The sequence below is a fragment of the Trachypithecus francoisi genome, unplaced genomic scaffold (assembly GCF_009764315.1).
Source record: "Trachypithecus francoisi isolate TF-2019V2 unplaced genomic scaffold, Tfra_2.0 Lachesis_group20, whole genome shotgun sequence".
NCBI lineage: Eukaryota > Metazoa > Chordata > Mammalia > Primates > Cercopithecidae > Trachypithecus > Trachypithecus francoisi.
This window is the reverse complement of record NW_022681466.1, coordinates 38,842,299-38,864,201: the sequence shown is the minus strand read 5'-3', so window position 1 is coordinate 38,864,201 and position 21,903 is coordinate 38,842,299. Positions and strand designations below refer to the sequence as shown.

At 47.1% G+C, this 21,903-nt stretch overlaps 1 protein-coding gene across 3 annotated transcripts in view; it reads left to right on the top strand.

The window, feature by feature from the left end:
* Nucleotides 1-21,903, top strand: part of ARSG (arylsulfatase G) — a 143,470-nt gene that overhangs the window by 103,085 nt on the left and 18,482 nt on the right. For all 3 annotated transcript variants that reach the window (XM_033183866.1, XM_033183867.1, XM_033183868.1), the window contains 2 exons: nucleotides 1,686-1,766; nucleotides 15,870-15,978. In XM_033183866.1, coding sequence (XP_033039757.1) covers nucleotides 1,686-1,766; nucleotides 15,870-15,978 — 190 coding nt within the window. The remainder of the gene's footprint in view (nucleotides 1-1,685; nucleotides 1,767-15,869; nucleotides 15,979-21,903) is intronic.

Genomic DNA, 21,903 nt, shown 5'->3' with positions numbered 1-21,903 from the left:
AACTGCCATTTAATAGATAAACTTGCACATTACCTGTGAAGAGCAGAGTCTGGCCTTGTGATCCCCTTTCATAGGTCAGGGAGCTTGCTTTGAACTTGAGGCCCCGATAAGGCTTACGGGCCTGCATGCTGAGCACCTGTGCACTGGGGCCTCCAAGGCCAAGTCCCTGGGAAGGTTTGCACACACAGAGCAGGCACCTTGCTGGCCTCTTGTGTGTCCATTCAGGCTATCTGGGTATTGCTCTTAATTGCCATTGAATGACATTGACATTGTGAGCCTGTGTTGTCCTTGTGCAGTTCTGAGATTTCCCTCTTCTCCATCTTCCCTGGTCCCAAAGATTCCGCTTGCTGCCACTCCCCATGTCACGTCTTTTGGCTGAGTGGCCTTAGTGAGCTGAACTGGTGGCCTCTTTAAAGGCCTCATACATGCATTGTGTGTTTTAGGTTTCTGTCTGGAGTGACCACAGAGGTTAAAAGCACTGCTTTCGGCCAGGCGTGGTGGCTCAAACCTATAATCCCAGCACTTCGGGAGGCTGAGGCAGGTGGATCACCTGAGGTCAGGAGTTTGAGACCAGCCTGGCCAACATAGCAAAACCCTGTCTCTACTAAAAATACAAAAATTATCTGGGCTTATTGGCACATGCCTGTAGTCCCAGCTACTTGGGAGGCTGAGGCAGGAGAATTGCTTAAACCTGGAAGGCAGAAGTTGCAGTGAGCTGAGATCGTGTCACTGTACTCCAGCCTGGGCGACAGAGCAAGACTCTGTCTCAAAAAAAAAAAAAAAAAGCACTGCTTTCAGGTCAAGTAGAGACCAATACTCTCTACCGTGCAGCAAAGGTGTTATAAACTCCTATAGGATTTGAATCTATATTCTACTACTGAGGGAATTCCCTTAATCTCTCCAAGCCTCCTTTTCCTCATCTGCAAAATTAAGCTAATAACAGAATCTACTCCAGAGCATGTTGGAGGATTATGAGACGATGTATGTGAAACACTGGGTGCATAACAGATGCTCAATAAACAGTCGCTGGACTGAGGCTGATGACGGTGGCAATGAGATTGCTGAAAACTTACAGAAAGGCAAGGGAGGAAAGAGGAAGGAAGAGGAGGAAAGGCAAGGAAGGCAAGAGGCTCACGATGGGGCTGGGTTGGGGCAGAAAATGCCACTTGTCTCTGAAAGCCCTGTAGAGACAGGCCTTATATCAAAGGTTGTTCTTCACGAGTGGGAATCATATTTGTCTTTATTTATTTATTTATTTATTTTTACTTATTTTTTGAGATGGAGTCTCGCTCTGTCACCCAGGCTGGAATGCAGTGGCGTGATCTCGGCTCACTGCAGCCTCCGCCTCCTGGGTTCAAGTGTTTTTTGTACCTCAGCCTCCAGAGTAGCTGGGATTGTAGGCGCCAGTCACCACACCCGGCTAATTTTTGTATTTTTAGTAGAGAAGGGGTTTCACCATGTCGGCCAGGCTGGTCTGGGACTCCGGACCTCAAGTGATCTGCTTGCCTCCACCTCCCAAAGTGCTGGGATTACAGGCGTGAGCCACTGCACCAGGCCCATGTTTGCCTTTATAAGTCCTTTTTCTATCTAGTTCCTGCTCTGCACAGGGAGATAGGGCTAGAGTGGGAGGGTCAGCGAAAGTGTCCAACCAGCCTGGTGATCATTATGCTTTTTCTGGTTTCTAGGAGACAATGGCCCATGGGCTCAGAAGTGTGAGCTAGCGGGCAGTGTGGGTGCCTTCACCGGAGTGTGGCAAACTCGTCGAGGTAAGAGGCTCAGCTGGGGCTGGTGGATCCCACTGCAATGCTGAGGCCAGGCTGGGGTGTGGGATTCTGCCTCTGGGTGGGGAACAACTTATATCTGGGCCTTAGGGTCATCATCGTGAAATAGGGACACATTTGCTCACCAGCCACCAGCACCCAGAGAAGAAGGAGCAGGTTGTGATGGAGAAAACGACTGCTCAGTTTGGACCATCCCTGTCTCTCCTTTCCTCCTAGAACTTCCCAAAGGCGACCAGCCCTCCACCCAACAAGCCAGTCTATGAACATTCCAACAAATGTGCTTTGTCTTTACTTTCTTCCTGTTCCCTTGCTCTTCCTCCTTCCTTTTTAAAAATTCATTCATCCATCCATCCATCCATCCATCCAACCATTAACTTATTTCATCCATTCAAAAAATATTTAGTGCACAACGGTGCAAGGTTTTTAATGTAACAGTTCTTACAATAGTGAGAGGGTGGCAGTCATAGCTCCATTTACAGATGAAGAAAGAGAGAGGGTCAGAGAGGGTAAGTAATTTGCCCGTGTCACACAGTTTGTGAGGAGGGAGCCAGGTTTTCCATTGAAATTAAAGTTGGTACTCACCCTGCTGTACCATACTGCTTCTCACAGCTGCCTCTGTCTCTATTTCAACATCTTTCAACTTCCAGCTCAGCTCCCATCTGCTCTGGGAGAGCTTTCCCACAAGGACCTCACTTTCTGAGAGTGCAGCCATGCCGGGGACAATTTGACATATGGACCAAATGCTTGAAAAATACGCATATCTTTTGATGCATCAATTCCTCCTGTAAGAGTTTGTCTTAAGGAAATAATTAGGCACATGCTAAATGACATACGAGAAGGATGCTCATTGCAGTGAATTTTTTTTCATAGTTGGACATAACCCAAGTGTCTAGTAAGAAGATAGTGCTTAAAGAAATTATTATACCTCCATTAAAAGGAATAACAAAGAACCACTAAAATAATTCATATTTATTGACTTGGAAACATTTACATGAGATATTTTTTAATGAATAAAACAGATTCCAATATGGAACAATATGTAAAGTATGATTTTATTATATAAAAAATAATCATATGTAGACTCAAAAAAATCTTGAAATCAATAAAGGGTAACAAAACATTAGCAGTAATTACCTCTGGGCAGCAGAGGGAGAGTTGAAGGGGTGAATTTACCCCTTCAATAAACCAGTATTGTTTGTTTCATATAAATTAAACGTTTAGGAGGTATTTGTGTCAAGGGGTTCGGAGGTGGGCCTGGCAAGATTACCCCCATTGAGGAATGTGTGAGGCAGAATTTTAGATCTGGGACTGTGTATTCTTCCACAGACTAATACACACAATCGCACCATTCTTGAATTAGAGGGAACCAAAAAGGTCTGTCTGTCTGTCTGTCTGCCTGTTCTATCTATCTATCTATCTATCTATCTATCTATCTATCTATCTATCTATCTGTCTATCTGTCATCTATCTGTCATCTATCTGTCATCTATCTATCTTTCTATCTATCTATCTATCTATGGAAACACCAATACTCCAAGAGATCAAATAAATTCACATTGCTATAAAGAACTCCCCGAGACAGGGTAATTTATAAAGAAAAGAAGTGTAATTGACTCACAGTTCCGCAGGCTGTACAGGAAGCATAGCTAGGGAGGCCTCAGGAAACTTACAATCATGGCAGAAGGCGAAGGGGAAGCGTGTATGTCCTACATGTTTGGAGCAGGAGGAAGAGAGTGAAGAGGAAGGTGCCACTCACTTTTAAACAGCCAAGGCTAATGAGAATTCACTCACCATCGTGAGAACAGCAAAGGGGAAATCTGCTCTCATGACCCAGTCGCCTTCTACCGGGCCCCTCCTCCAACACTGGGGATTACAATTCGTCGTGAGATTTGGGTGGGGACACAGAGCCAAACTATATCAGGCTGTTTTCCCTGCTGTCAAACTCAATCCTGACCTATGGCCCTCAGCTGTCTCCAGGTGGTCTCCACTAGTACTCCCCTCATCGTATTAGTTTGGCAGGATAACTGTAGTTACCTAGAAACTGAAGCATTGTGCACCTCGATTCTGGTGCAGAGAAGCAAATGCTGATTTTTTTTTTTTTTTTTTTGAGACAGAGTCTCACTCTGTCACCCAGGCTGGAGTGCAGTGGCGTGATCTTGGTTCACTGCAACCTCCACCTTCTGGGCTCCAGCGATTCTCCTACCTCAGCCTCCCAAGTAGCTGGGATTACACGTGTGTGCCACCACGCTCAGCTAATTTTTTGTTTGTTTGTTTTTGTTTTTGTATTTTTAGTAGAGATGGGATTTCACCATGTTGGCTAGGCTGGTTTTGAATTCCTGACCTCTAGTGATCCACCCGCCTTGGCCTCCCAAAGTGCTGGGATTACAGGCATGAGCCACCATGCCCGGCCATTATCATTTTTATTTTTATTTTTTTGAGATGGAGTTTTGCTCTTGTTCCCCAGGCTAGAGTGCAATGTCACAATCTTGGCTCACTACAACCTCTGCCTCCTGGGTTCAAGTGATTCTCCTGCCTCAGCCTCCCTAGTAGCTGGGATTACAGGCACCCGCCACCACACCTGGCTGATTTTGTATTTTTAGTTGAGATGGGATTTCTCTGTGTTGGTCAGGCTAGTGTTGAACTCCTGACCTCAGGTGATCCGCCCACCTCAGCCTCCCAAAGTGCTGGGATTACAGGTGTGAGCCACCGCGACCGGCCTATTTTTCAATTTTAACCTGATGTCCCTTGGATCAGATAGCTTGAGAACTTTAGGAGCAAGTGGCTGCTGGACTGTGGCCATAACTTGTGTCTGGAAATTTGAGTCAGGGGTCAGGAGAGCTGAGTACCACCTCCTGCTAACCTTCTCAGTGACCAGACTATTTTATCTCTTTGAGTATTGGTGTTTCTCACTCTCACTCTCTCTCTTTCTCTCTATATATGCATAGATCTTTTTGGTCCTCTTCAGTTAAAAAATGCTGTGATTTAGTTGTGATTTCTGGAGAGCTGGGTCAAGAGAAGATGCTAAGGAGGACTGGAGGTAAATGGAGGTGTGTCAAGAAACAAGAGCCTAGAGAAATACAGCATACACTGGGAGTGGTTTGTTGCATTAGCTGATTACAATTCCTCCTTTCTGTACCTGGGACACCCTTGGGCCAGGCTGCCATCTTCAGTGTTCAGTTAGAAAGCCTGGAATAGCCTGGTGTCAGAAGCCCCATGGTTAAAAGTCCAGAAGGTGTGGAGACCATGGATGTAGGGGAAAGGATCTGCAAGTAAGTGGCTTCTCCGTGGGGAGAAGAATTGACCTGCTGATCTCCTATCTGAGGACTTGCCTTATTGATCTCTTCTCCCTTTATGAGGCAGTTTTGAAATAGTGAGTCAGGCTTAAGAATGTGGACTGGGACCCCATTCTTTGAGAGAATGATGAGAAATACATTTACTAGCTGGCCAGGTGCAGTGGCTCATGCCTGTAGCCCTAGCACTTTGGGAGGCTGAGGCAGGAAGATAGCTTGAGGTCAGGAGTTCAAGACCAGTCTGGCCAACACGGTGAAACCCTGTCTCTACTAAAAATACAAAAATTGGCCAGGTATGGTAGCGGGCATCTGTAATCCCAGCTACTCGAGTGGCTGAGGCAGGAGAATCACTTGAACCTCGGAGGTGGAGGAGGTTGCAGTGAGCCGAGATTGCACTACTGCACTCCAGCCTGGGCAACAGAGTGAGACTCTGTCAAAAAAAAAAAAAAAAAAGAAAAAAGAAAAAGAAAAATAGATTTACTAGCTGGGCAACCTCCATCTCTCCTTTCCTTCCTTCCTCCTGCAAGCATTTGTTGAGCGCCTACTGTTTTCTATTCCTCCTATTGAGCACCTACTGTGTGCCAGGAACTATGCTCAGTGCTGGTGCTACAAAGATCAACAAAGCTCCAACCACAAGGAATGACAGTCTAGAACAGTGTTTTTTTGATGTTAAAATTAAAGTGTGCAGACCGTCCCCTGGGGATCTTGCTAACATACAGTTCTGACCCAAGAGGGCTGGGTTGCCGATGGGGATTTTGCATTTCTAAGGCACTCCTAGGTGATGCTGATGTGGCTGGTCCAGGGACTGAACGTTGAGAACCACCAGTCCAGAACGTCTACATCTAGACCGTGAGTCTAGAATCATCTGAGTGTAGAACTTTCAACTTTAGACCAATGGTTATCAAAGTGTGGTTCCCCAACCAGCATCATTAGCACCACCTGAGAAATTGTTAACAGTACAAATTTTAGGGCTTCACCCTGGGCCAAAAGAATCAGAAACACTTGAGATGGGTTCCAAGAATCTGTGTTTTAACCAGTCCTTTGGGTGATAATGCAGGTTAAAATTTGAGAACCACCTGTCTAGAGCTACACAATCCAGTATGTCAGGCACTAGCCACATATGGCTATTTAAATTAAAATTAATACAAGTCAATTAAAATTCAATTCCTTGGTCACACCAGCCACACTTCCAGGTCTCAGTAGCCATATGTGGCTACTGGCTACTATATTGGGTAGCAAATAGGCTTCCCTGGGGATGGTTTGCGTTTTGAAGAATGAGTAGGAGACAGCCAGGGATTGGCAGGAGAAGAGGCTCTGGGCGAGGGCAGCAGCCCGGGCAGAGGTGGGGACATCAGGGAGTAGGAGCCGCTCCCTGGAGCTGCCCCTGTGTCTGTGAGTCTGGAGTTTGTGGCGACCAAGGAGAATAGCGAGAGATGGGGCCAGCGTTCAACGATCTTTTCAGTTTGGCTTTTATTCTAAGGAAATGTGGAACCATGGGAAGATTTTAAGAGCGGGAGGGACATTATTTAATGTTAAATATAGAGGTGAAATTTACATCACATAAAATTAACATTTTAAATTGTTCAGTTAAGTAGCACTTAGCACCTTCCCTATGTTGTGTGACGACCATGTCTGTCTAATTCCAAAACACTTCCGTCACCCCAAAAGGAAACCCTATATCCTTTAATTAATTTATTTATTAATATTTTAGAGATATAGTCTTGCTCTGTCCCCCAGGCTGGAGTGCAGTGGCACGATCATAGCTCATTGCAGCCTCAAACTCCTGAGCTTGAGGGATCCCCCCACCTCATTCTCCTGAGTACCTTGGACTACAGGAGTGTGCCACTGCGCCCCCTGCATTTTTTTTTTTTTCTGAGATAGGGTCTTGCTCTGTTGCCCAGGTTGGAGTGCAGTGGCATCATTACAGCTCACTGCAGCCTCAACCTCCTGGATTCAAGCAATCCTCCCACCTCAGCCTCCTAAGTAGCTGGGACCACAGGCATGCACTGCCATACCCAGTTAATTTTTCTTTTCCTTTTTAAATTTTTTTTTTTTTTTTTTTGTAGAGACAGGGTCTTGCTATATTGCCCAGGCTGGTGTGAAACTCCAAAATGTTGGGATTACAGGTGTGAGCCACTGCACCTGGCCTATGCCTAGCTTTTAAAAAAATATATATTTATTTTGTTTAACCCCATATCCTTTAAACAGTTGCTCACCACTTCCCACTCCCCCTCCAGCATACTAGTCAATTGTTTTAAAAGATCCCTCTTGTATCAGGGGAGCTGAGAACAAGGAGAAGGGCAAGTACCAGTCTCATTTCCACTGATCCAAAAATGACCAATGAGAAAAGCCAGTGACAAAATCTCCAGGAATATCCCCAAGTTCAAAGAATGCCAAAGTTGGAAAAGACTTCAGTCATTTTTTTTTTTTTTGAAACAAAGTCTTGTTCTGTCGCCCAGGCTGGAGTATAGTGGTGCGATCTTGGCTCACTGCAAACTCTACCTCCCAGGTTCAAGCAATTCTCCTGCTTCAGCCTCCTGAGTAGCTGGTATTACACATGTGCGCCACCACACCCGCCACCATGTCTGGTATTTTTAGTAGAGACGGGGTTTCACCATGTGGGCCAGGCTGGTCTTGAACTCCTGACCTCCAGTGATCCACCCGCCTCAGCCTCCCAAAGTGCTAGGATTACAGGCGTGAGTCACCATGCCTGGCCGACCTCAGCGATCTTTATTCCAGCCACCTTATTGGACAAATGAGGAAACTGAGGCCAACGAGAATGGAAGGCATCCCCGAGGCCAGCCAGCAATGGAGGGGCCCACATCCTCTGACCATCACTGGCTCATTCCCCAAGCCACGTGACTGCTCTCACGCACACCTGGTTATGCGCGACGGCTCAGCCACCTGGAGAATCCTATCTTGCTCTTTGAACCTAGTAATTGTCAAGGAAAAAGTCTTTAGCTCTTGAGACAGTCTGAATCTTTCTACATCTGTGGGAGGCAGAGAGGGTTTGGAGGCTCAGGCTGGGCTTAAATCTTGACTCAGCTCAGGGCTCAGCATCCTCTTCTTGTTAGGTGGAGTCGTGGACCATTCTCCGCAGACTATTGGGAAAATCAGTGGGGGTACTGCCTGGGACGCTCCCAGCCTTGTGCCTGGCCTCTAATGATAACCCCCATTAGACTCAATTTCTTAATTCCTAGCTGAAACAACCTGACAGGACCCCACCCGTAGAAGCTCTAGAAGGGGACTGGCAAACACCCTGAAAAAGATTCCCTCACTAAAGGATCAGGCAACAAATCGCATGCAGATAACTTTAAAATGTTCAGGGTCTCTTGGGAAACATTGTTCTGAAGCTGAATTTCAGGCACCTCAAGATAACATTCTTTTTTGGGGCAAGGCCTTCCCACTAACTCTGTGGCTTGATGTGGGATTGGTGGGTGACAGCACTTAAATTCATGATCGGGCTGGGGCTGGACGCCATTCCTTTCCTTTCTTGGGAGTCTGAAAGTGAACTTTGCCTGAAAGGCTGCTGCCTGGGGGTCAACACTTCTTCTTCCTCATTCTCCAAAGCAGCTTCCTGTCAACTAACTATGCCATAGCCTCCATCTTCCTCTCTGCCTGGAATGCTGCTGAGGCTCTGGGAAGCCAGGCAGCTCCCTGCTCGGCAGGTGGCCATGTCCTGTGAGTCAAAGGGGCTGGGGTCCCTCTGGCCACCTGCTCCTCCTCACCCAGTTTCCCATCAGTGGGATGTCTGCACGGCTCACTGTACGGGGGCCAGACTCAAGAGTAGATGAAAGAGAGAAGGCAGTCAATGTTTTCGCAACGGGGTAGGACAAACAGTACCGGAGTCGTGCAACTTTCTCCCTGAAGCCAGGCTGCTGCGTCAGGCCACGCGCTGTCTTCCCCTGTTCTCAGGGCCCCCAGGCCCCCCTGCTTCTCTTCCCTTTCCTTTCCTGGCTGAACCGCCCCGCTCAGCTGATGGGATGAGGCAGCGTCTCCTGGAGTCATCTTTTCACCCCGTGCGTGTGGACTGAGAATACTCCACTTGGCTTGTGCCCTGCAGGGGCGAGGAGACACAGAACTGGGGCGGAGGCAGAGCAAAGCAGCCCTGCCTTCTCCCGAAGAAGAAGGGCACGAGTTAGTCACCCCTGCTGTCTCTGAGCCCGCAGCCTGGTCCAGGAGGCCTGGCTCTCACTGCAGCCGCCTTCCCTTCTCCATGCCAGATCTGTTTCCTACCCGGGACAGAACCAACACCTTGTTTTTCCCCTAACTGACTGCTCCTCTGTCTGGAAAATCTTTTCTTGTTTTATTTGAAGAGCAGAACTGTTCCTTCCTCCCCCTTGGTGATGAGGAAACATTCTGTTGAATTTGGCATCCAGGCTCCTAGGAGACCTTGGTTGTTTGTAATCTGATGCTATCAGGTTGTTGCATAATCTTTCCCACTGGGAAGCAGTCTCCGCATCCTGGGCTTTCTGTCCCGTTTGGGGTAGGGGGTGGGGCGGGGAAAAGTCAGAGGTGCCATGGGGTGAGAGAGCGAGGGATAAGGGACTCTGGCTGTTGGCCCTGGCTGGGGCCTGGGCTTGCTGATGGAGACCCAGCAGAAGTCAAACTGTGTCTCTTTCTGGGCCTTTGGCCACCAGGCTTAGTGGAATGTCCTCATCCCATCCTCAGGGCCACCCCAGGCCAGCCGGAGTCCCAGGCTGCCCTGTGTTTCTAGAAAACGAGTACACTGTAGGCATCCTTGGCAAGGGGACATACTACATTTAGAAACAAAGCCTGCTTCTTTATTTTATTTTTGTAGAGACAGGGTCTCACTCTGTTGCCCGGGCTGCAGTGCAGTGGTGTGATCATGGCTCACTGCAGCCTTGACCTCCTGGGCTCAAGCAATTCTCCTGCTTCAGCCTCCCTAGTAGCTGAGGCTACAGCCACCATGCCTGGAACATTAAATTTTTATTTTTTCTTTTTTTTACAGAGATGGGGCAGAGGGGTCTTGCTTATTGCTCAGGCTGGTTTCGAACTCCTGGCTTCAAATGATCTTCCTTGCACTGGCCTCCCAGAGTGCTGGTAGTACAAGTGCGAGCCACTGCACTGGGCTGAGAGCCTGCTGCTTTAGAAGGTTATTAGAATGTGCACTCCTCAGAATAGGCACGCTACCCAGTCACAAATGCTAATGGCTTTGTGGGCCAGGCAGGTGATACAAAGGAACAAATGTTTGTTTTTGTCAGTCATGGGCAGTGTTAGGAATTCAATAAACTGGAGAGAGGACCCTGCCAAATGACATTCAGCATTAGTTAAAAGAAAAACACTATGCATGCCAAACCAAACTGTCGGAGGTTGTGCTCTCTGCTATTTTCTCCCTATAGGTAATTTGGTTGGCACTTCTCTGGCAGGCATTATGCAGAAGTACCTTGCTTAAAGCTTTATGTACACTATGTTATATAGCTGTTCCCACAACCCTATGAGATAAATACAGTTGGCCCTTGAGTGACACGGATTTGAACTGCGTGGGTCCACTTAATACATGAATTTTCTTCTGCTGCTGCCACCCCTGAGACAGCAAGACCAACCTCTCCTCTTTCCCCTCCTCTTCCTTAGCTTACTCCACGTGAAGACAACGAGGATGAAGCCCTTTATGATGAGCCACTTCCACTTAATGAATAGAAAATATATTTTGTCTTTCGTCTAATTTGATTTTTCCTTCCTTCTTTCCTTCCTTCCTTCCTTCCCTTCCCTTTCCTTCCTTCCTTCCTTCCTTCCTCCTTCCTTCCTTCCTTCCTTCCTTCCTTCCTTCCCTTCCCTTCCCTTTCCTTCCTTCCTTCCCTTCCCCTTCCTTCCTTTTCTTTCTTCTTTCTTCCTTTCTTTCCTTCCTTCTTTCCTTCCTTCCTTTTCTCTTTTCTTCTTTCTTCCCTTCCTCCCTCCCTCCCTCCCTCTCTCTCTCTCTTTCTTTCTTTCTTTCTTTCTTTTTTTCTTTCTTTCTTTCTCTTTCTTTCCTTCCTTCTTTCCTTCTCTCTCTCTCTTCTTTCTTTCTTTCTTTCTTTCTTTTTCCTCTTTTTCTTTTTTGACAGAGTCTTGCTGTGTTGTCCAGGCTAGAGGGCAGTGATCTAATCAGAGCTCACTGCTGCCTCAACCTCCTGGGCTCTGGCAATCCTCCCACCTCAGCCTCCCAAGTAGCTTGGACTACCAGCTAGGACTCCCAAGTAGCTGGGACTACCACACTTAGCTAATTATTTATTTATTTATTTTATAGAGACAGGGGGTCTCACTACATTGCCCAGTCTGGTCTTGGACTCCTGGGCCCAAGCCATCCTCCTGCCTTGGCCTCCTGAAGTGCCAGGATTACAGTTGTGAGCGACTGTGTCTGGCCAGAATTTTCTTACTAACATTTTCTTTTCTCTAGCTCACTTTATTGTAAGTCTACAGTATATAATACATATAACATACTAAATATGTCTTAATTGAATGTTTATGTTATTGGTATGGCTTCCTGGTCAACATAAGGCTATCAGTAGTTAAGTTTTGGAAGAGTCAAAGGTTATGCCCAGATTTTCAACTGCGTGGGAGTCAGTGCCCTAACTCTTGTGTTATTCAAGGGTCAACTGTACAATCATTTCCCTGCTTCCTGGCTGAGATGATTGAGACTGAGGGAGGTTTTGAATTCTGCCCAAGGCCACTTGGTTGGCAGGGGTGCCACTGGAGACCTGCCTGCCCCCAAAGGCATTGTCCTAATTATTCATTGAATACTTCTTCAACTCTGGTTTTCAGACCACTGACATCAGAATTACCTAGAATCAGAGCCCCACCCTGGACTTATTAAATTAGAATTCCTGGGGATAGGACCCAGAAATCCGTATCTTAGATGAGATCTCTTGTGGTGATTCTTCTGTGTGGAGAATTTTGCGAATTTCCTTGTTTGCTGCCTTGCCTTTCTGACTCAGTGAAATATGGCCCTTGGGTCCCAGCCAAGAAAGACCACTATTCCTCCGCGTGGGCAGTGCTGAGTCTTCCTCGGCCTGCCCCTGTCTCGATGCATCATAAAATACCACTTCACTTCCATAACCAGAGAAGCACAAATAAGCAAATTCATGAATCATGGTTTTGTTTATATTTTGGTTGCTGTGGCTAAATATTTATTCCTTTAAGTAAGAGGCTCTGCTTTAATTAGAGTCATAAGTAACCGTGAGTGCATAGAAATGCATTCTCATGGCCATAAGACATGCATTTCTCGACAGAAAGCCGAAGGCAACTAACACTTTTAATGCGCCAGTGCCCGATCAAAGTATGGAAGCTTATCTAAATGAATGAATAGTGTTTGAAATTGAAAAGTGATTAGAAGTTTCATTTATGGATTATCTATTGTTCTTACTATGACTTATAAGGTCATATTTATGACGCTATGGCATAGAGGTATAAAGGCGTGGGCAACAGAAAGCCTGCGGTGACGATGACCATTAGCTACATTTAACTTTGAACTGTGCTGTATTCTCTTCCCTATCTTGCCCCTTGCCCTCCTTCCCTGGGAATGGGTGGTCTCCACACTAAAGCCCCAGGAGAGGTTTAGAAGATATTGATGTCAGAGCCTCACTGCAGGCCGATTAAATCACAGTCTCTGGGAAAGAGACTTTGGCATGAGTATTTTTTAAAAGCTCCCCAGTGATTCTAATACATATCCAAAATGGGAACCACTGCCCTAGGTTTAGTGAGTGAGGGTGCTGGCTGTGTAGTCAGACCGGCATTCAGATCTTGACTCTATCATTTTCTTTCTTTCTTTCTTTTTTTTTTTTAGACAGAGTCTCACTCTGCCACCCAGGCTGGAGTGAAGTGGCTCAATTTTGGCTCACTGCAACCTCTGCCTCCCGGGTTCAAGTGATTCTCCTGCCTCAGCCTCCTGAGTAGCTGGGATTACAGGCATGTGCCACCATGGCTGGCTAATTTTTGTATTTTTACTAGAGATGGGGTTTCACCATATTGGTCAGGCTGGTCTCGAATTCCTGACCTCGTGATCCGCCCGCCTCAGCCTCCCAAAGTGCTGGGATTACAGGCGTGAGCCACCACGCCCAGCCGGCTCTATCGTTTTCTAGCTATGTGACTTGGGGGCAAATTACTTAGCCTCTCTGAGCTTTGGTTTCCCCATAGTGGCTAACTTGAGAGGGTGTCATAAGGATTCAATGAGATAATACCAGGAAGCATGTATCTTTATGTTGAGGAGCACTTAACTTGGTACTTAGTAAGAGCTCAATAAATAGGAGATGCTATTGTTGTTGTTATTCATATTATGTTTAATTTAGAATAACTACCCATTAGTGGGAGCAGGTATTACTGAAGAATATTGGGGGATTAGGAGTAGCTACCTTAGAATTCAGCCTTTGCTGGTGCAGGTGAAACACAACACGCCTGTTTGATACAAGCATATGCATCTCATAATTAGACTATACAACCCCAGGGGCTGACAGAATGCTAGTCAGATCTTTGTAAGTTTTGTCCACTCCTAGGAGTACCAGTGAGAAATTGGAATTTATAGCAAGACAGTATCTGCGTTGTGGGTGATACATAAATATTTAAGAATTGCTTGTTCACACCCTAGACCCTTTTAAGACGAATCCCTTTAGAATACAAGATCTGTGGGCCTGTGATCATTTGCATGGCTGGCATATATAATTGTGTCTTCCTGTTAGAGCCAGAACCCAGGGTGTAGCCTGCGCTGGCCGACTAGTCTCTACAACAGAAAGAGGGGATTGCTCCTTAAGTGACCACACTAAGGGACTTCTCTCAGCCAATCTTTTTCTTTCTCCTAATTCCTGAACCTTTTGCAAGGAGATTGTCTGCTTTGTTGACTACACCTGTTTTATAACTAGCTGGATTCCTCCAAACCCCTCCAGCTTTCAATCCTTTGCTGAAATAAGACCAGCACATTGAAATGGTTTTCTCTGAAGAGCATATTAGGAAAGCCAGTCAGCTACAAGAGAGCAAAACAAAAGGTTGTGGCAAACGAGAAGAATCCCTAGTGGTGAAGACCGATGAGCAAATTTATTAATTAAAGATCAGTTTACCCTTCTGGAAACATCCTGGAGGCAGAGACCAAATCCCATGTTCAACCCTGGTGCCATTGCCCACCCCAGTGCCTTCTGCTGGACCAATAGAGCTAATGGCTTGTTTCCTGGAACTACAGCCTTGATCCTTCCTTAGCATCTGGCCTCAAAGGTTAAGCAAGACTATTTGAATATTGTACACCATGGACATGCAGATAAACAGACTCCCCGTTTTCACCCACCCATACCCCAAGCATCCACAAAGATGCCCCCATGGGGCTGGAAATATCCACGAAGCCCCAGCACATGCTTTTGAGCGGATGCTTCCTCCCTGCTCTTTGGCCCTAAGCTGAAGCATAAGTCATACATTCCAAAGCCACGTGGAAATGTGTTTTATGCTTGCTGGAGTTCTGGATTCTTTGTTCCAAGTGCGTGAATAAATTGGAGGGAGCTATATGCATTTATGGGAGACGTGGCTCTCGATAGGAAGGATGTATTTGAGAAATGCTGGGCTAGATCAAAGAGCGTCTCACTCAGCCTGCAGAGACCCCAATTGGATTTTTGAACCCCACACCCTTAAACATAAACAGTCCATAGGACGTAAGTTATTTTGTGTTTTGTTTCTTACTTCAAAACTTGAGGGACTCCAAAGCTGGTTATGAAAAAGTCCTAAGAATGCTGAGCATTTCCCGTGTGGTGTGCTGGGCCAGGGACATCAAAGGTTCCGTTTGCAGCAGTGCTAGTACAGGGCGACAGAAGCCTTCATCTTGTTCCTCCCCACGCTCCTCCCCACATAATTGCTTTTATTATTCACACCAGCCAAACAAAGGGAAATTGCATGACCACAGTGTGTGTCAGCCACACACAGCACTTGCGTTGGAAAGGCCGTGCACACGCTAACTTTGTGGGATCCTTGGCCCTTGGCTTAACCAGGATGAGGGTGGGGTGTGTGTGGGGGTGGTGGGATGGCCATGGTTCATGCAACCCAACATGTATTCAGGATGTTTCCATCAACCATGACCTCATCTCTCCCAACCCACTAGCCATCATTATACTGGTGGTCGCTTTTGACTTAATGGCTACAAAAATAATTCCTTTAATAACCAAAGTGGAAATTCATAGATTGCACGTAGTTGGTTCTTACCTCCCCCAGGAGGCAAGAGGTTGGAGCTATTACTGACATTGTCTCCATAACATCAGAACAACTCATTAATTCAAGGAAAAACAAAGCAAAGCAAAACAAAATAAAGCCATAAAATCCATGCCAGATCGGTTCTTGGACATTGAGCAGATCAAATAGCTGCAGAAGTTTCCTTCTTTTTCTCTTCTTTAATAGTTGTATTTCTTCATCCTAAACAGACAGTCACATTATGATCACGAGGAAGAGAAGTTCACTCACTCAGCAAAGATTCGTTAAGCCCCACTATGTCTTAGGTGGATGAGACTGATGAAGTGTCATGGTGTTGAGACACACAACATGCAAATCAATAAATGAAAAAAATAATTTACAGTGGAGAAGGTCTCATGAAGAAAATAAAATGAGGTGATTCAGTAGAGTGAGGCAACGTTTCACATCTGAAGTCCAGTATAATAAAAAGCATATATTGAAAGACACTAGCTAGTTGAGGGAAATAGCTAGTTACCAAAAAAGTCATTCCTTTGTTGGCGTTATTGGAAACTCAGAAAGGGGTTCTCCCAGAGACTAACTCTTAGCTGAAAAGAAATCTGGAGTTATCACCATGGATGAACCAGCTGCTCCCCTCCTCTCACAGGGGGAAGTCCAGCCAAGCAGACGACCTGGGAAGGAGGGCACCGGGTCCCGGCACTGGCTTACTGGCCTGGCAGAGTTCCAGTTAATGTCACCAGCACTGCCTTGTTAAGGTATGAGACCCAAACTACCTTGAGATGTCGGGGCCCAGAGCAAGAAAAGTCATGGAGGCATGGGTGGCTAGATGGAGGCATGGGTGGCTAGAGGCCTCAGGAAGGTCATTCACCCACTTGCCTTTTCCAGGTGTTCCCAGACACTTCCAAGACTGATTGCAGAAGTAATGAAAGTAATAGTGAAGTGGAGCCACGCGTGGGGGCTCACTTCTGTAATCCTAGCACTTTGGGAGGCTGAGGCAGGAGGATTGCCGAGGCCAGGAGTTTGAGACTACCCTGGTCAATATAGCAAGACCCTGTCTCTAAAAAGAAGGGAAAAGAAGAGAAGAGAAGGGAGGGGAGAGGAGGGGACAGGAGGGGAGGGGAGGGAGAAACAGTGAAGTGGGACTCGAGCCATCTTCTGGGAATAATGCCTGAGTGAAGAAGGGATTGGTTGGTTTCACGTACATCAGCATTGGGTCCTGGCTGTGTCTGCTGGAGAGAAAGTCGCAGAAAAGGCGGCAACAGCAGCATCTCCCCTCTAAGCCTGGGCCAAGCTGACCGAGGCAGCAGATCTTTTGAGCCCTGATTATTCCATCCTTGGGGTTAAGGCAGGTGTCTTAGGGGTGGCTGTGAGAAGCCAGCTAGTCTCTAGCGATTCGATGGCCCCAAGAAAGGAGTCCAGATGTCCACTTTCCCTGGAGGAGGGTGGAGAAGAAAGGTGGCCCCTCTGGGCCATTAGGGAAAGAATGCATCCTTAGGTGAAGACATTCCTCCTGCCTCTGGCCATGAAGCTTCTCAATGAGCTAAGTGTCTGGGTGCTTCCTTTATTGAAAGCTCACTGCAGGCCCATCACATCAGGTAAATGTGATATCTCACCATGACTCTTATCCCTGCATTAAGGGAGATCCAGGAGGCCATCTCCATGGCAAAGAGCTTGGCTGTACAGCGTCTATGTGAAAGCAATGTCTTCCCAGCTATGGAACTATGACTTATCCTGGGGACATTTCACTAATTCAGAGAGGACCTTTCTCTCTGTGGTTCTGCCCTGTGTTTACTAACAAGGGGGACCCTCCGTAGAACCCTGTGCTCATTCATGTGCTCAGAAAACTGCTGGTTAAAGACCAATTTCCTAATTCCAGAGGTTCTTTGCAATTAGCCCAGCGAGTCCTGGCGTAAAGAACACAGCTGAGTAGAGGCAGGCAAGCTTTCTTGGCACCCTCTGACTTCCCGAGATCCAATGGGGAGGAGGGGAGAGACTCAAAGTCCAGGGGAAAAGGGTAAACAGCTCTGAGGGCCAAAGTATGGGGTGGGTGGGCGTCACCCCTGGCAGCCTGTGGGCCCCCCAGGAATTCTGGGTCAGGCCTGTACAGTCAGGAGGGGCAGCGTGCTGTCAGCGGGCACCAGCAGGTGTGACAACAATAGCAGAGCCTGGAATCTGTGATGTCAGGCTGCCTGGGAAAAGGGCCAGGCAGGCTGCTTTTTATAGGGCTGACTTGATGTAGTCGAAGTGCTTATCGAGAGGGGCCAAGTGTTCACAGGCTGGGCTGCACAAGTAACTCAGCCGTCTCTCAAGTTGCATCACAGAAAGCCAAGCAGTGTCTTCTCATTGGAGAATGGTGTTTGCATCTACAGTCAACCATGATAAAAGTGTCTCATCTGGTTGATAATGTAGGGTCTTAGAGGAGACAGCTGACTGAGGGGATGGTTTGGTGACCCAAGGCAGCGAGTTCTTGGTACAAGGCAGTGTCTGCCTGAGGGCCCCTGGAATTGTACCAGGACAATATCAGTACACCATATCGGCACCTCCTAGGACATACACTAGGTTGGTGCAAAAGTCATTGTGGTTTTTGCCATTACTTTTAGTAGCAAAAACCGCAATGACTTTCACACCAACCTAATATATAGTGTATCACACACACACATACATATACATTTTATTTATTATTTTTTTTTAAGAGACAGGGTCTCACTCTGTCGCTCAGGCTGAAGTGCAGTGCCGAGATCAGAGCTCACTGCAGCCTCGAACTCCTGGGTTCGTGTAATCCTCCCATCTCAGCCTCCCGAGTAGCTGGGACTACAGGCATGCGCCACTCTGTCTGGCTAATTTTTAAATTTTTTGTAGGGACGGGGTCTCTTAATGTTGGCCAGGCTGGTGTGGAATTCCTGGTTCCAAGCACTCCTCCCTCCTGAGCCTCCCAAAGCACTGGGATTACAGGCATGAGCTATCACACCCAGCCAAGGCTAGTGTTTGGTGTTAAATTAGGCTGGATTTCAGCCAGTCAGTTTTACCTGTATAGATTTACCCTCTTGCTGTTTCCCATGTGAATCCATGTTAAGCAAATTTGGGCGGAGTTTCCTTACTGCCTGGGCAGGCTGTGTGTGTGTTTCTGTTTCCCTTGACACCTCAGGGTCAGCTCGACAGAGAATGGTAGCATGATCCAAATTCAAGACATTGATGCTAATGCTTCATGCTGTTGGGAGCCCAGCCCACCACTCCCCCGTCCCCCGCCCCGACTGCATATCCCCTACTCTCATTCTATTGCTTGAGGAATATACATCTTCCAGATCAGAGATAACTCTCTTAAGCTACTAAGAGCTAAAGCCAGAGTCCCTTAAACCTATATCCTTGAGGCCTTGAGGAATTATGAGCATCAGAGAGTGGTCAGGTTGATATAAATATGAATACAGAAAAGTAAAAGAGAATGTGTGGGAGAGGGGGTGGGGGATCCATTCACATGGATCCCATTGGTTTTAGAGATAACCGATGTTCATATCAGTGTGCACCCGGGTGATGTCATAAGATGAAAGAAAGGCTTTGCACATGACCCGCCTCTACAGACACAAGTGCAGAATGGGGAAAAGACATTTATTCCACAGATATTTATTGCCATGTCCAACTATGGGTCAATCATTACTCCAGGGACTGGGGAGGTGGCAGTCATGAGCAGACCAGACAGAAAGCTCTTTCTTTAGGGGCTACCTTACCTTCAGGAGGGCAGGGCTTTGGCAGCACATGTGAAAAAGTTGCAGTAGTTTTAACCTAAAACTGTGATGCAGGCTTTCCCAACTGTGGCGTGGTTGAGATTTTGGACTGGATCGCTCTTTGTTTTGGAGCACTGTCCTGTGTGCATTATAGGTTGTTTAGCAGCAGCCCTGACTTCTACCCATTAGATGCCAATCGTATCCCCACCCCACCCCCTAAGTTGTACAATTAAAATGTTTCCAGACAGTGCCAAATGTCCCCGGGGAGGATGAACTCACTCTGGCTGAGAACTACGGCTTAGCGGAAGCTCTCTTAGCCATATACAAGAAGGGGAAGGGCCTGCTCTGCCTCTGAGCTGGGAGACCCCCATCTCTGCTCTGAATGAGGATCCATCCTTCAGAGATGAACTGGGGCAAGTATGAGGTGACCAAAATGTCAAAAAGGACTTGAAACAGTCTCATTTGAAAAACAGCTAAGGCCAGGCGCGGAGGCTCACGCCTGTAATCCCAGCACTTTGGGAGGCCAAGGAGGGTGGATCACGAGGTAAGGAGTTTGAGACCAGCCTGACCAACATGGTGAAACCCTGTCTCCACTAAAAATACAAAAATTAGCCTGGTGTGGTGGCCCGTGCCTGTAATCCCAGCTACTCAGGAGGCTGAGGCAGGAGAATTGCTTGAACCCAAGAGGCGGAGGTTGCATTGAGCCGAGAGCGTGCCACTGCACTCCAGCCTGGGTAACAGAGTGAGATTCTGTCGCAAAAAAAAGAAAGAAAGAAAGAAAGAAAGAAGAAAGAGAGAGAGAGAAGAAAGAAGAGAAAGAGAGAGAGAGAGAAGAAAGAAAGAAAGAAAGAAAGAAAGAAAGAAAGAAAGAAAGAAAGAAAGAAAGAAAGAGAAAGAAAAGAAAAGAAAGAGAAAAATAACTAAAGCTGCTGTGTAGCCAGAACAGGTAATCCCCTGGGCTACCTCGTGGCCCCTTCCTTCCTTCCTTCCTTCCTTCCTTCCTTCCTTCCTTCCTTCCTTCTTTCCTTCTTTCTGTCTTTCTTGATGGAGTTTCACTCTTGGCACCCAGGCTGGAGTGCAATGGCATGATCTTGGCTCACTGCAACTTCTGCCTCCCGGGTTCAAGTGATTCTTCTGTCTCATGCCTCAGCCTTCTCAGTAGCTGGGACTACAGGCATGCACCACCACACCCAGCTAATTTTTGTCTTTTTAGTAGAGAGACTGGGTTTTATCATGTTGGCCAGGCTGGTCTCAAACTCCTGGCCTCAAACGATCTGCCCAGCAGGCAAGGCCTTTCTGCATCCTCCTTGCCACTGCCCCATCTCCACTCCTAGGCTCCTTCAGCAACTCCTTGGATAAGAACACCAATATGCACCCTTCCTATGAACAACCTTCGGAGCCTGGGCTGGCCAGTGCCATAGGAAAGAAAAAGTACATATTTTCATAAGGGCAATGCAACCTGCAAAGATGTCACCCTGCCCACTCTGAGGACAGCCTTTTGTGCCATTGTGCAAAGGAATCTCAGCCCTCTCCTGTCATCATGAGTGGGCTCATGGCTGCCCTTGTCACAGCCAAAACCCCACTGAAGTGGGGTTTCGTCCCATCAAAAGCCGGGAACCACTTCTCCATCAGACCCATGAGGCACAGTGCCAGAGTCCACAGAATTTTGGAATTTTTTTTTTTTTTTTTTTTTTGAGATGGAGTTTCCCTCTTGTCATTCAGACTGGAGTGCAATGGCATGATCTCAGATCGCTGCAACCTCACCTCCTGGGTTCAAGTGATTCTCCTGCTTCAGCCTCCCGGGTAGCTGGGATTACAGGTGCCTGCCGCCATGCCTGACTAATTTGTTTTGTATTTTTAGTAGAGACAGGGCTTCGCCATGTTGGCCAGGCTGGTCTTGAACTCCTGACCTCAGGTGATTCACCCTCCTTGGCCTCCCAAAGTGCTGAGATTACAGGCATGAGCCACTGCGCCTGGCCCTCTTTTTTTTTTTTTTCTTTCTTTTTTTAATGGAGGAAGAGACCCATGAAGGCAGAAATGACTGCCTTCACTTTCATGGACTGTGGAGCCATGAAAGCTGGAATGTGGCTCTGCCAAAAGTCAGGCATCGAAATGAACAGGGGAAACTTTAAAGTATAGGTTTGTATTTATTTTGTCTCTTTCTCTGAGGTTTTAAAGACTCCCAGGCCCAATTTCTTCGGTGGAGTTTGAGGTTTGGAGTAGCTGGGGTGCCCTTGGCAGCCTTAGTAGAGCAGATGCTTTCTTCAAGTTCACATGTAGGCTGGGGGCGCAGCCCTGGGATGACACTGGGCTGCAAGTGCCAGGGAGTGTCTCCCTCTTCCTGGGCTAAGCTCAGGGATTTGGCTTTTTCTGTTACTTAAGGAAGGACTATTTGAGACAGCCCAAGCTTGCCAAATGGGGATGGGGTTGCCTTGAGTGGCCTGAGTCACTGGACATGTTGAAGCTTTTCTCATGGGCGAGAGGCTTGCTTTGGGCTCTGGGTGGACTAGGTACCTCTGAAGTTCTTGCCAAAGTCTGAGACATTAGGATTCCGTGAACATTAGATTCAGCGCTATATAATTAGGATGCTAAACCCCAGGAGAGAGTGGTGGGGGGGAATCAGATGGACAAAGAAAGTACACAATACTTTCCAAAATCGAACGCAGATCCTGTTTCTCTTGCTGACTGATTTGACCCATCTGTGACGCTGATCTCTCTTAGGGGCACAATTTAGAGAAAACTCGATCAAACAGCTCCAAACCACCGCGGCCTTTTCAGACTGCTTTGCGGTCCTCTTTGCTTTCCGGTTTGTGGCAGGAACCCTGGACTCTGGACAGGTTTCTGGACTGTTCCATGCTCTGTGAGTGCTGACTCTGCATTCTTGACTTTGCATCAGAGTGGGATGCCAGGTCCTGCAGCTTGTTTCTTAAGAGAGAAGCCACCAGCTCCATGGACTGTGGG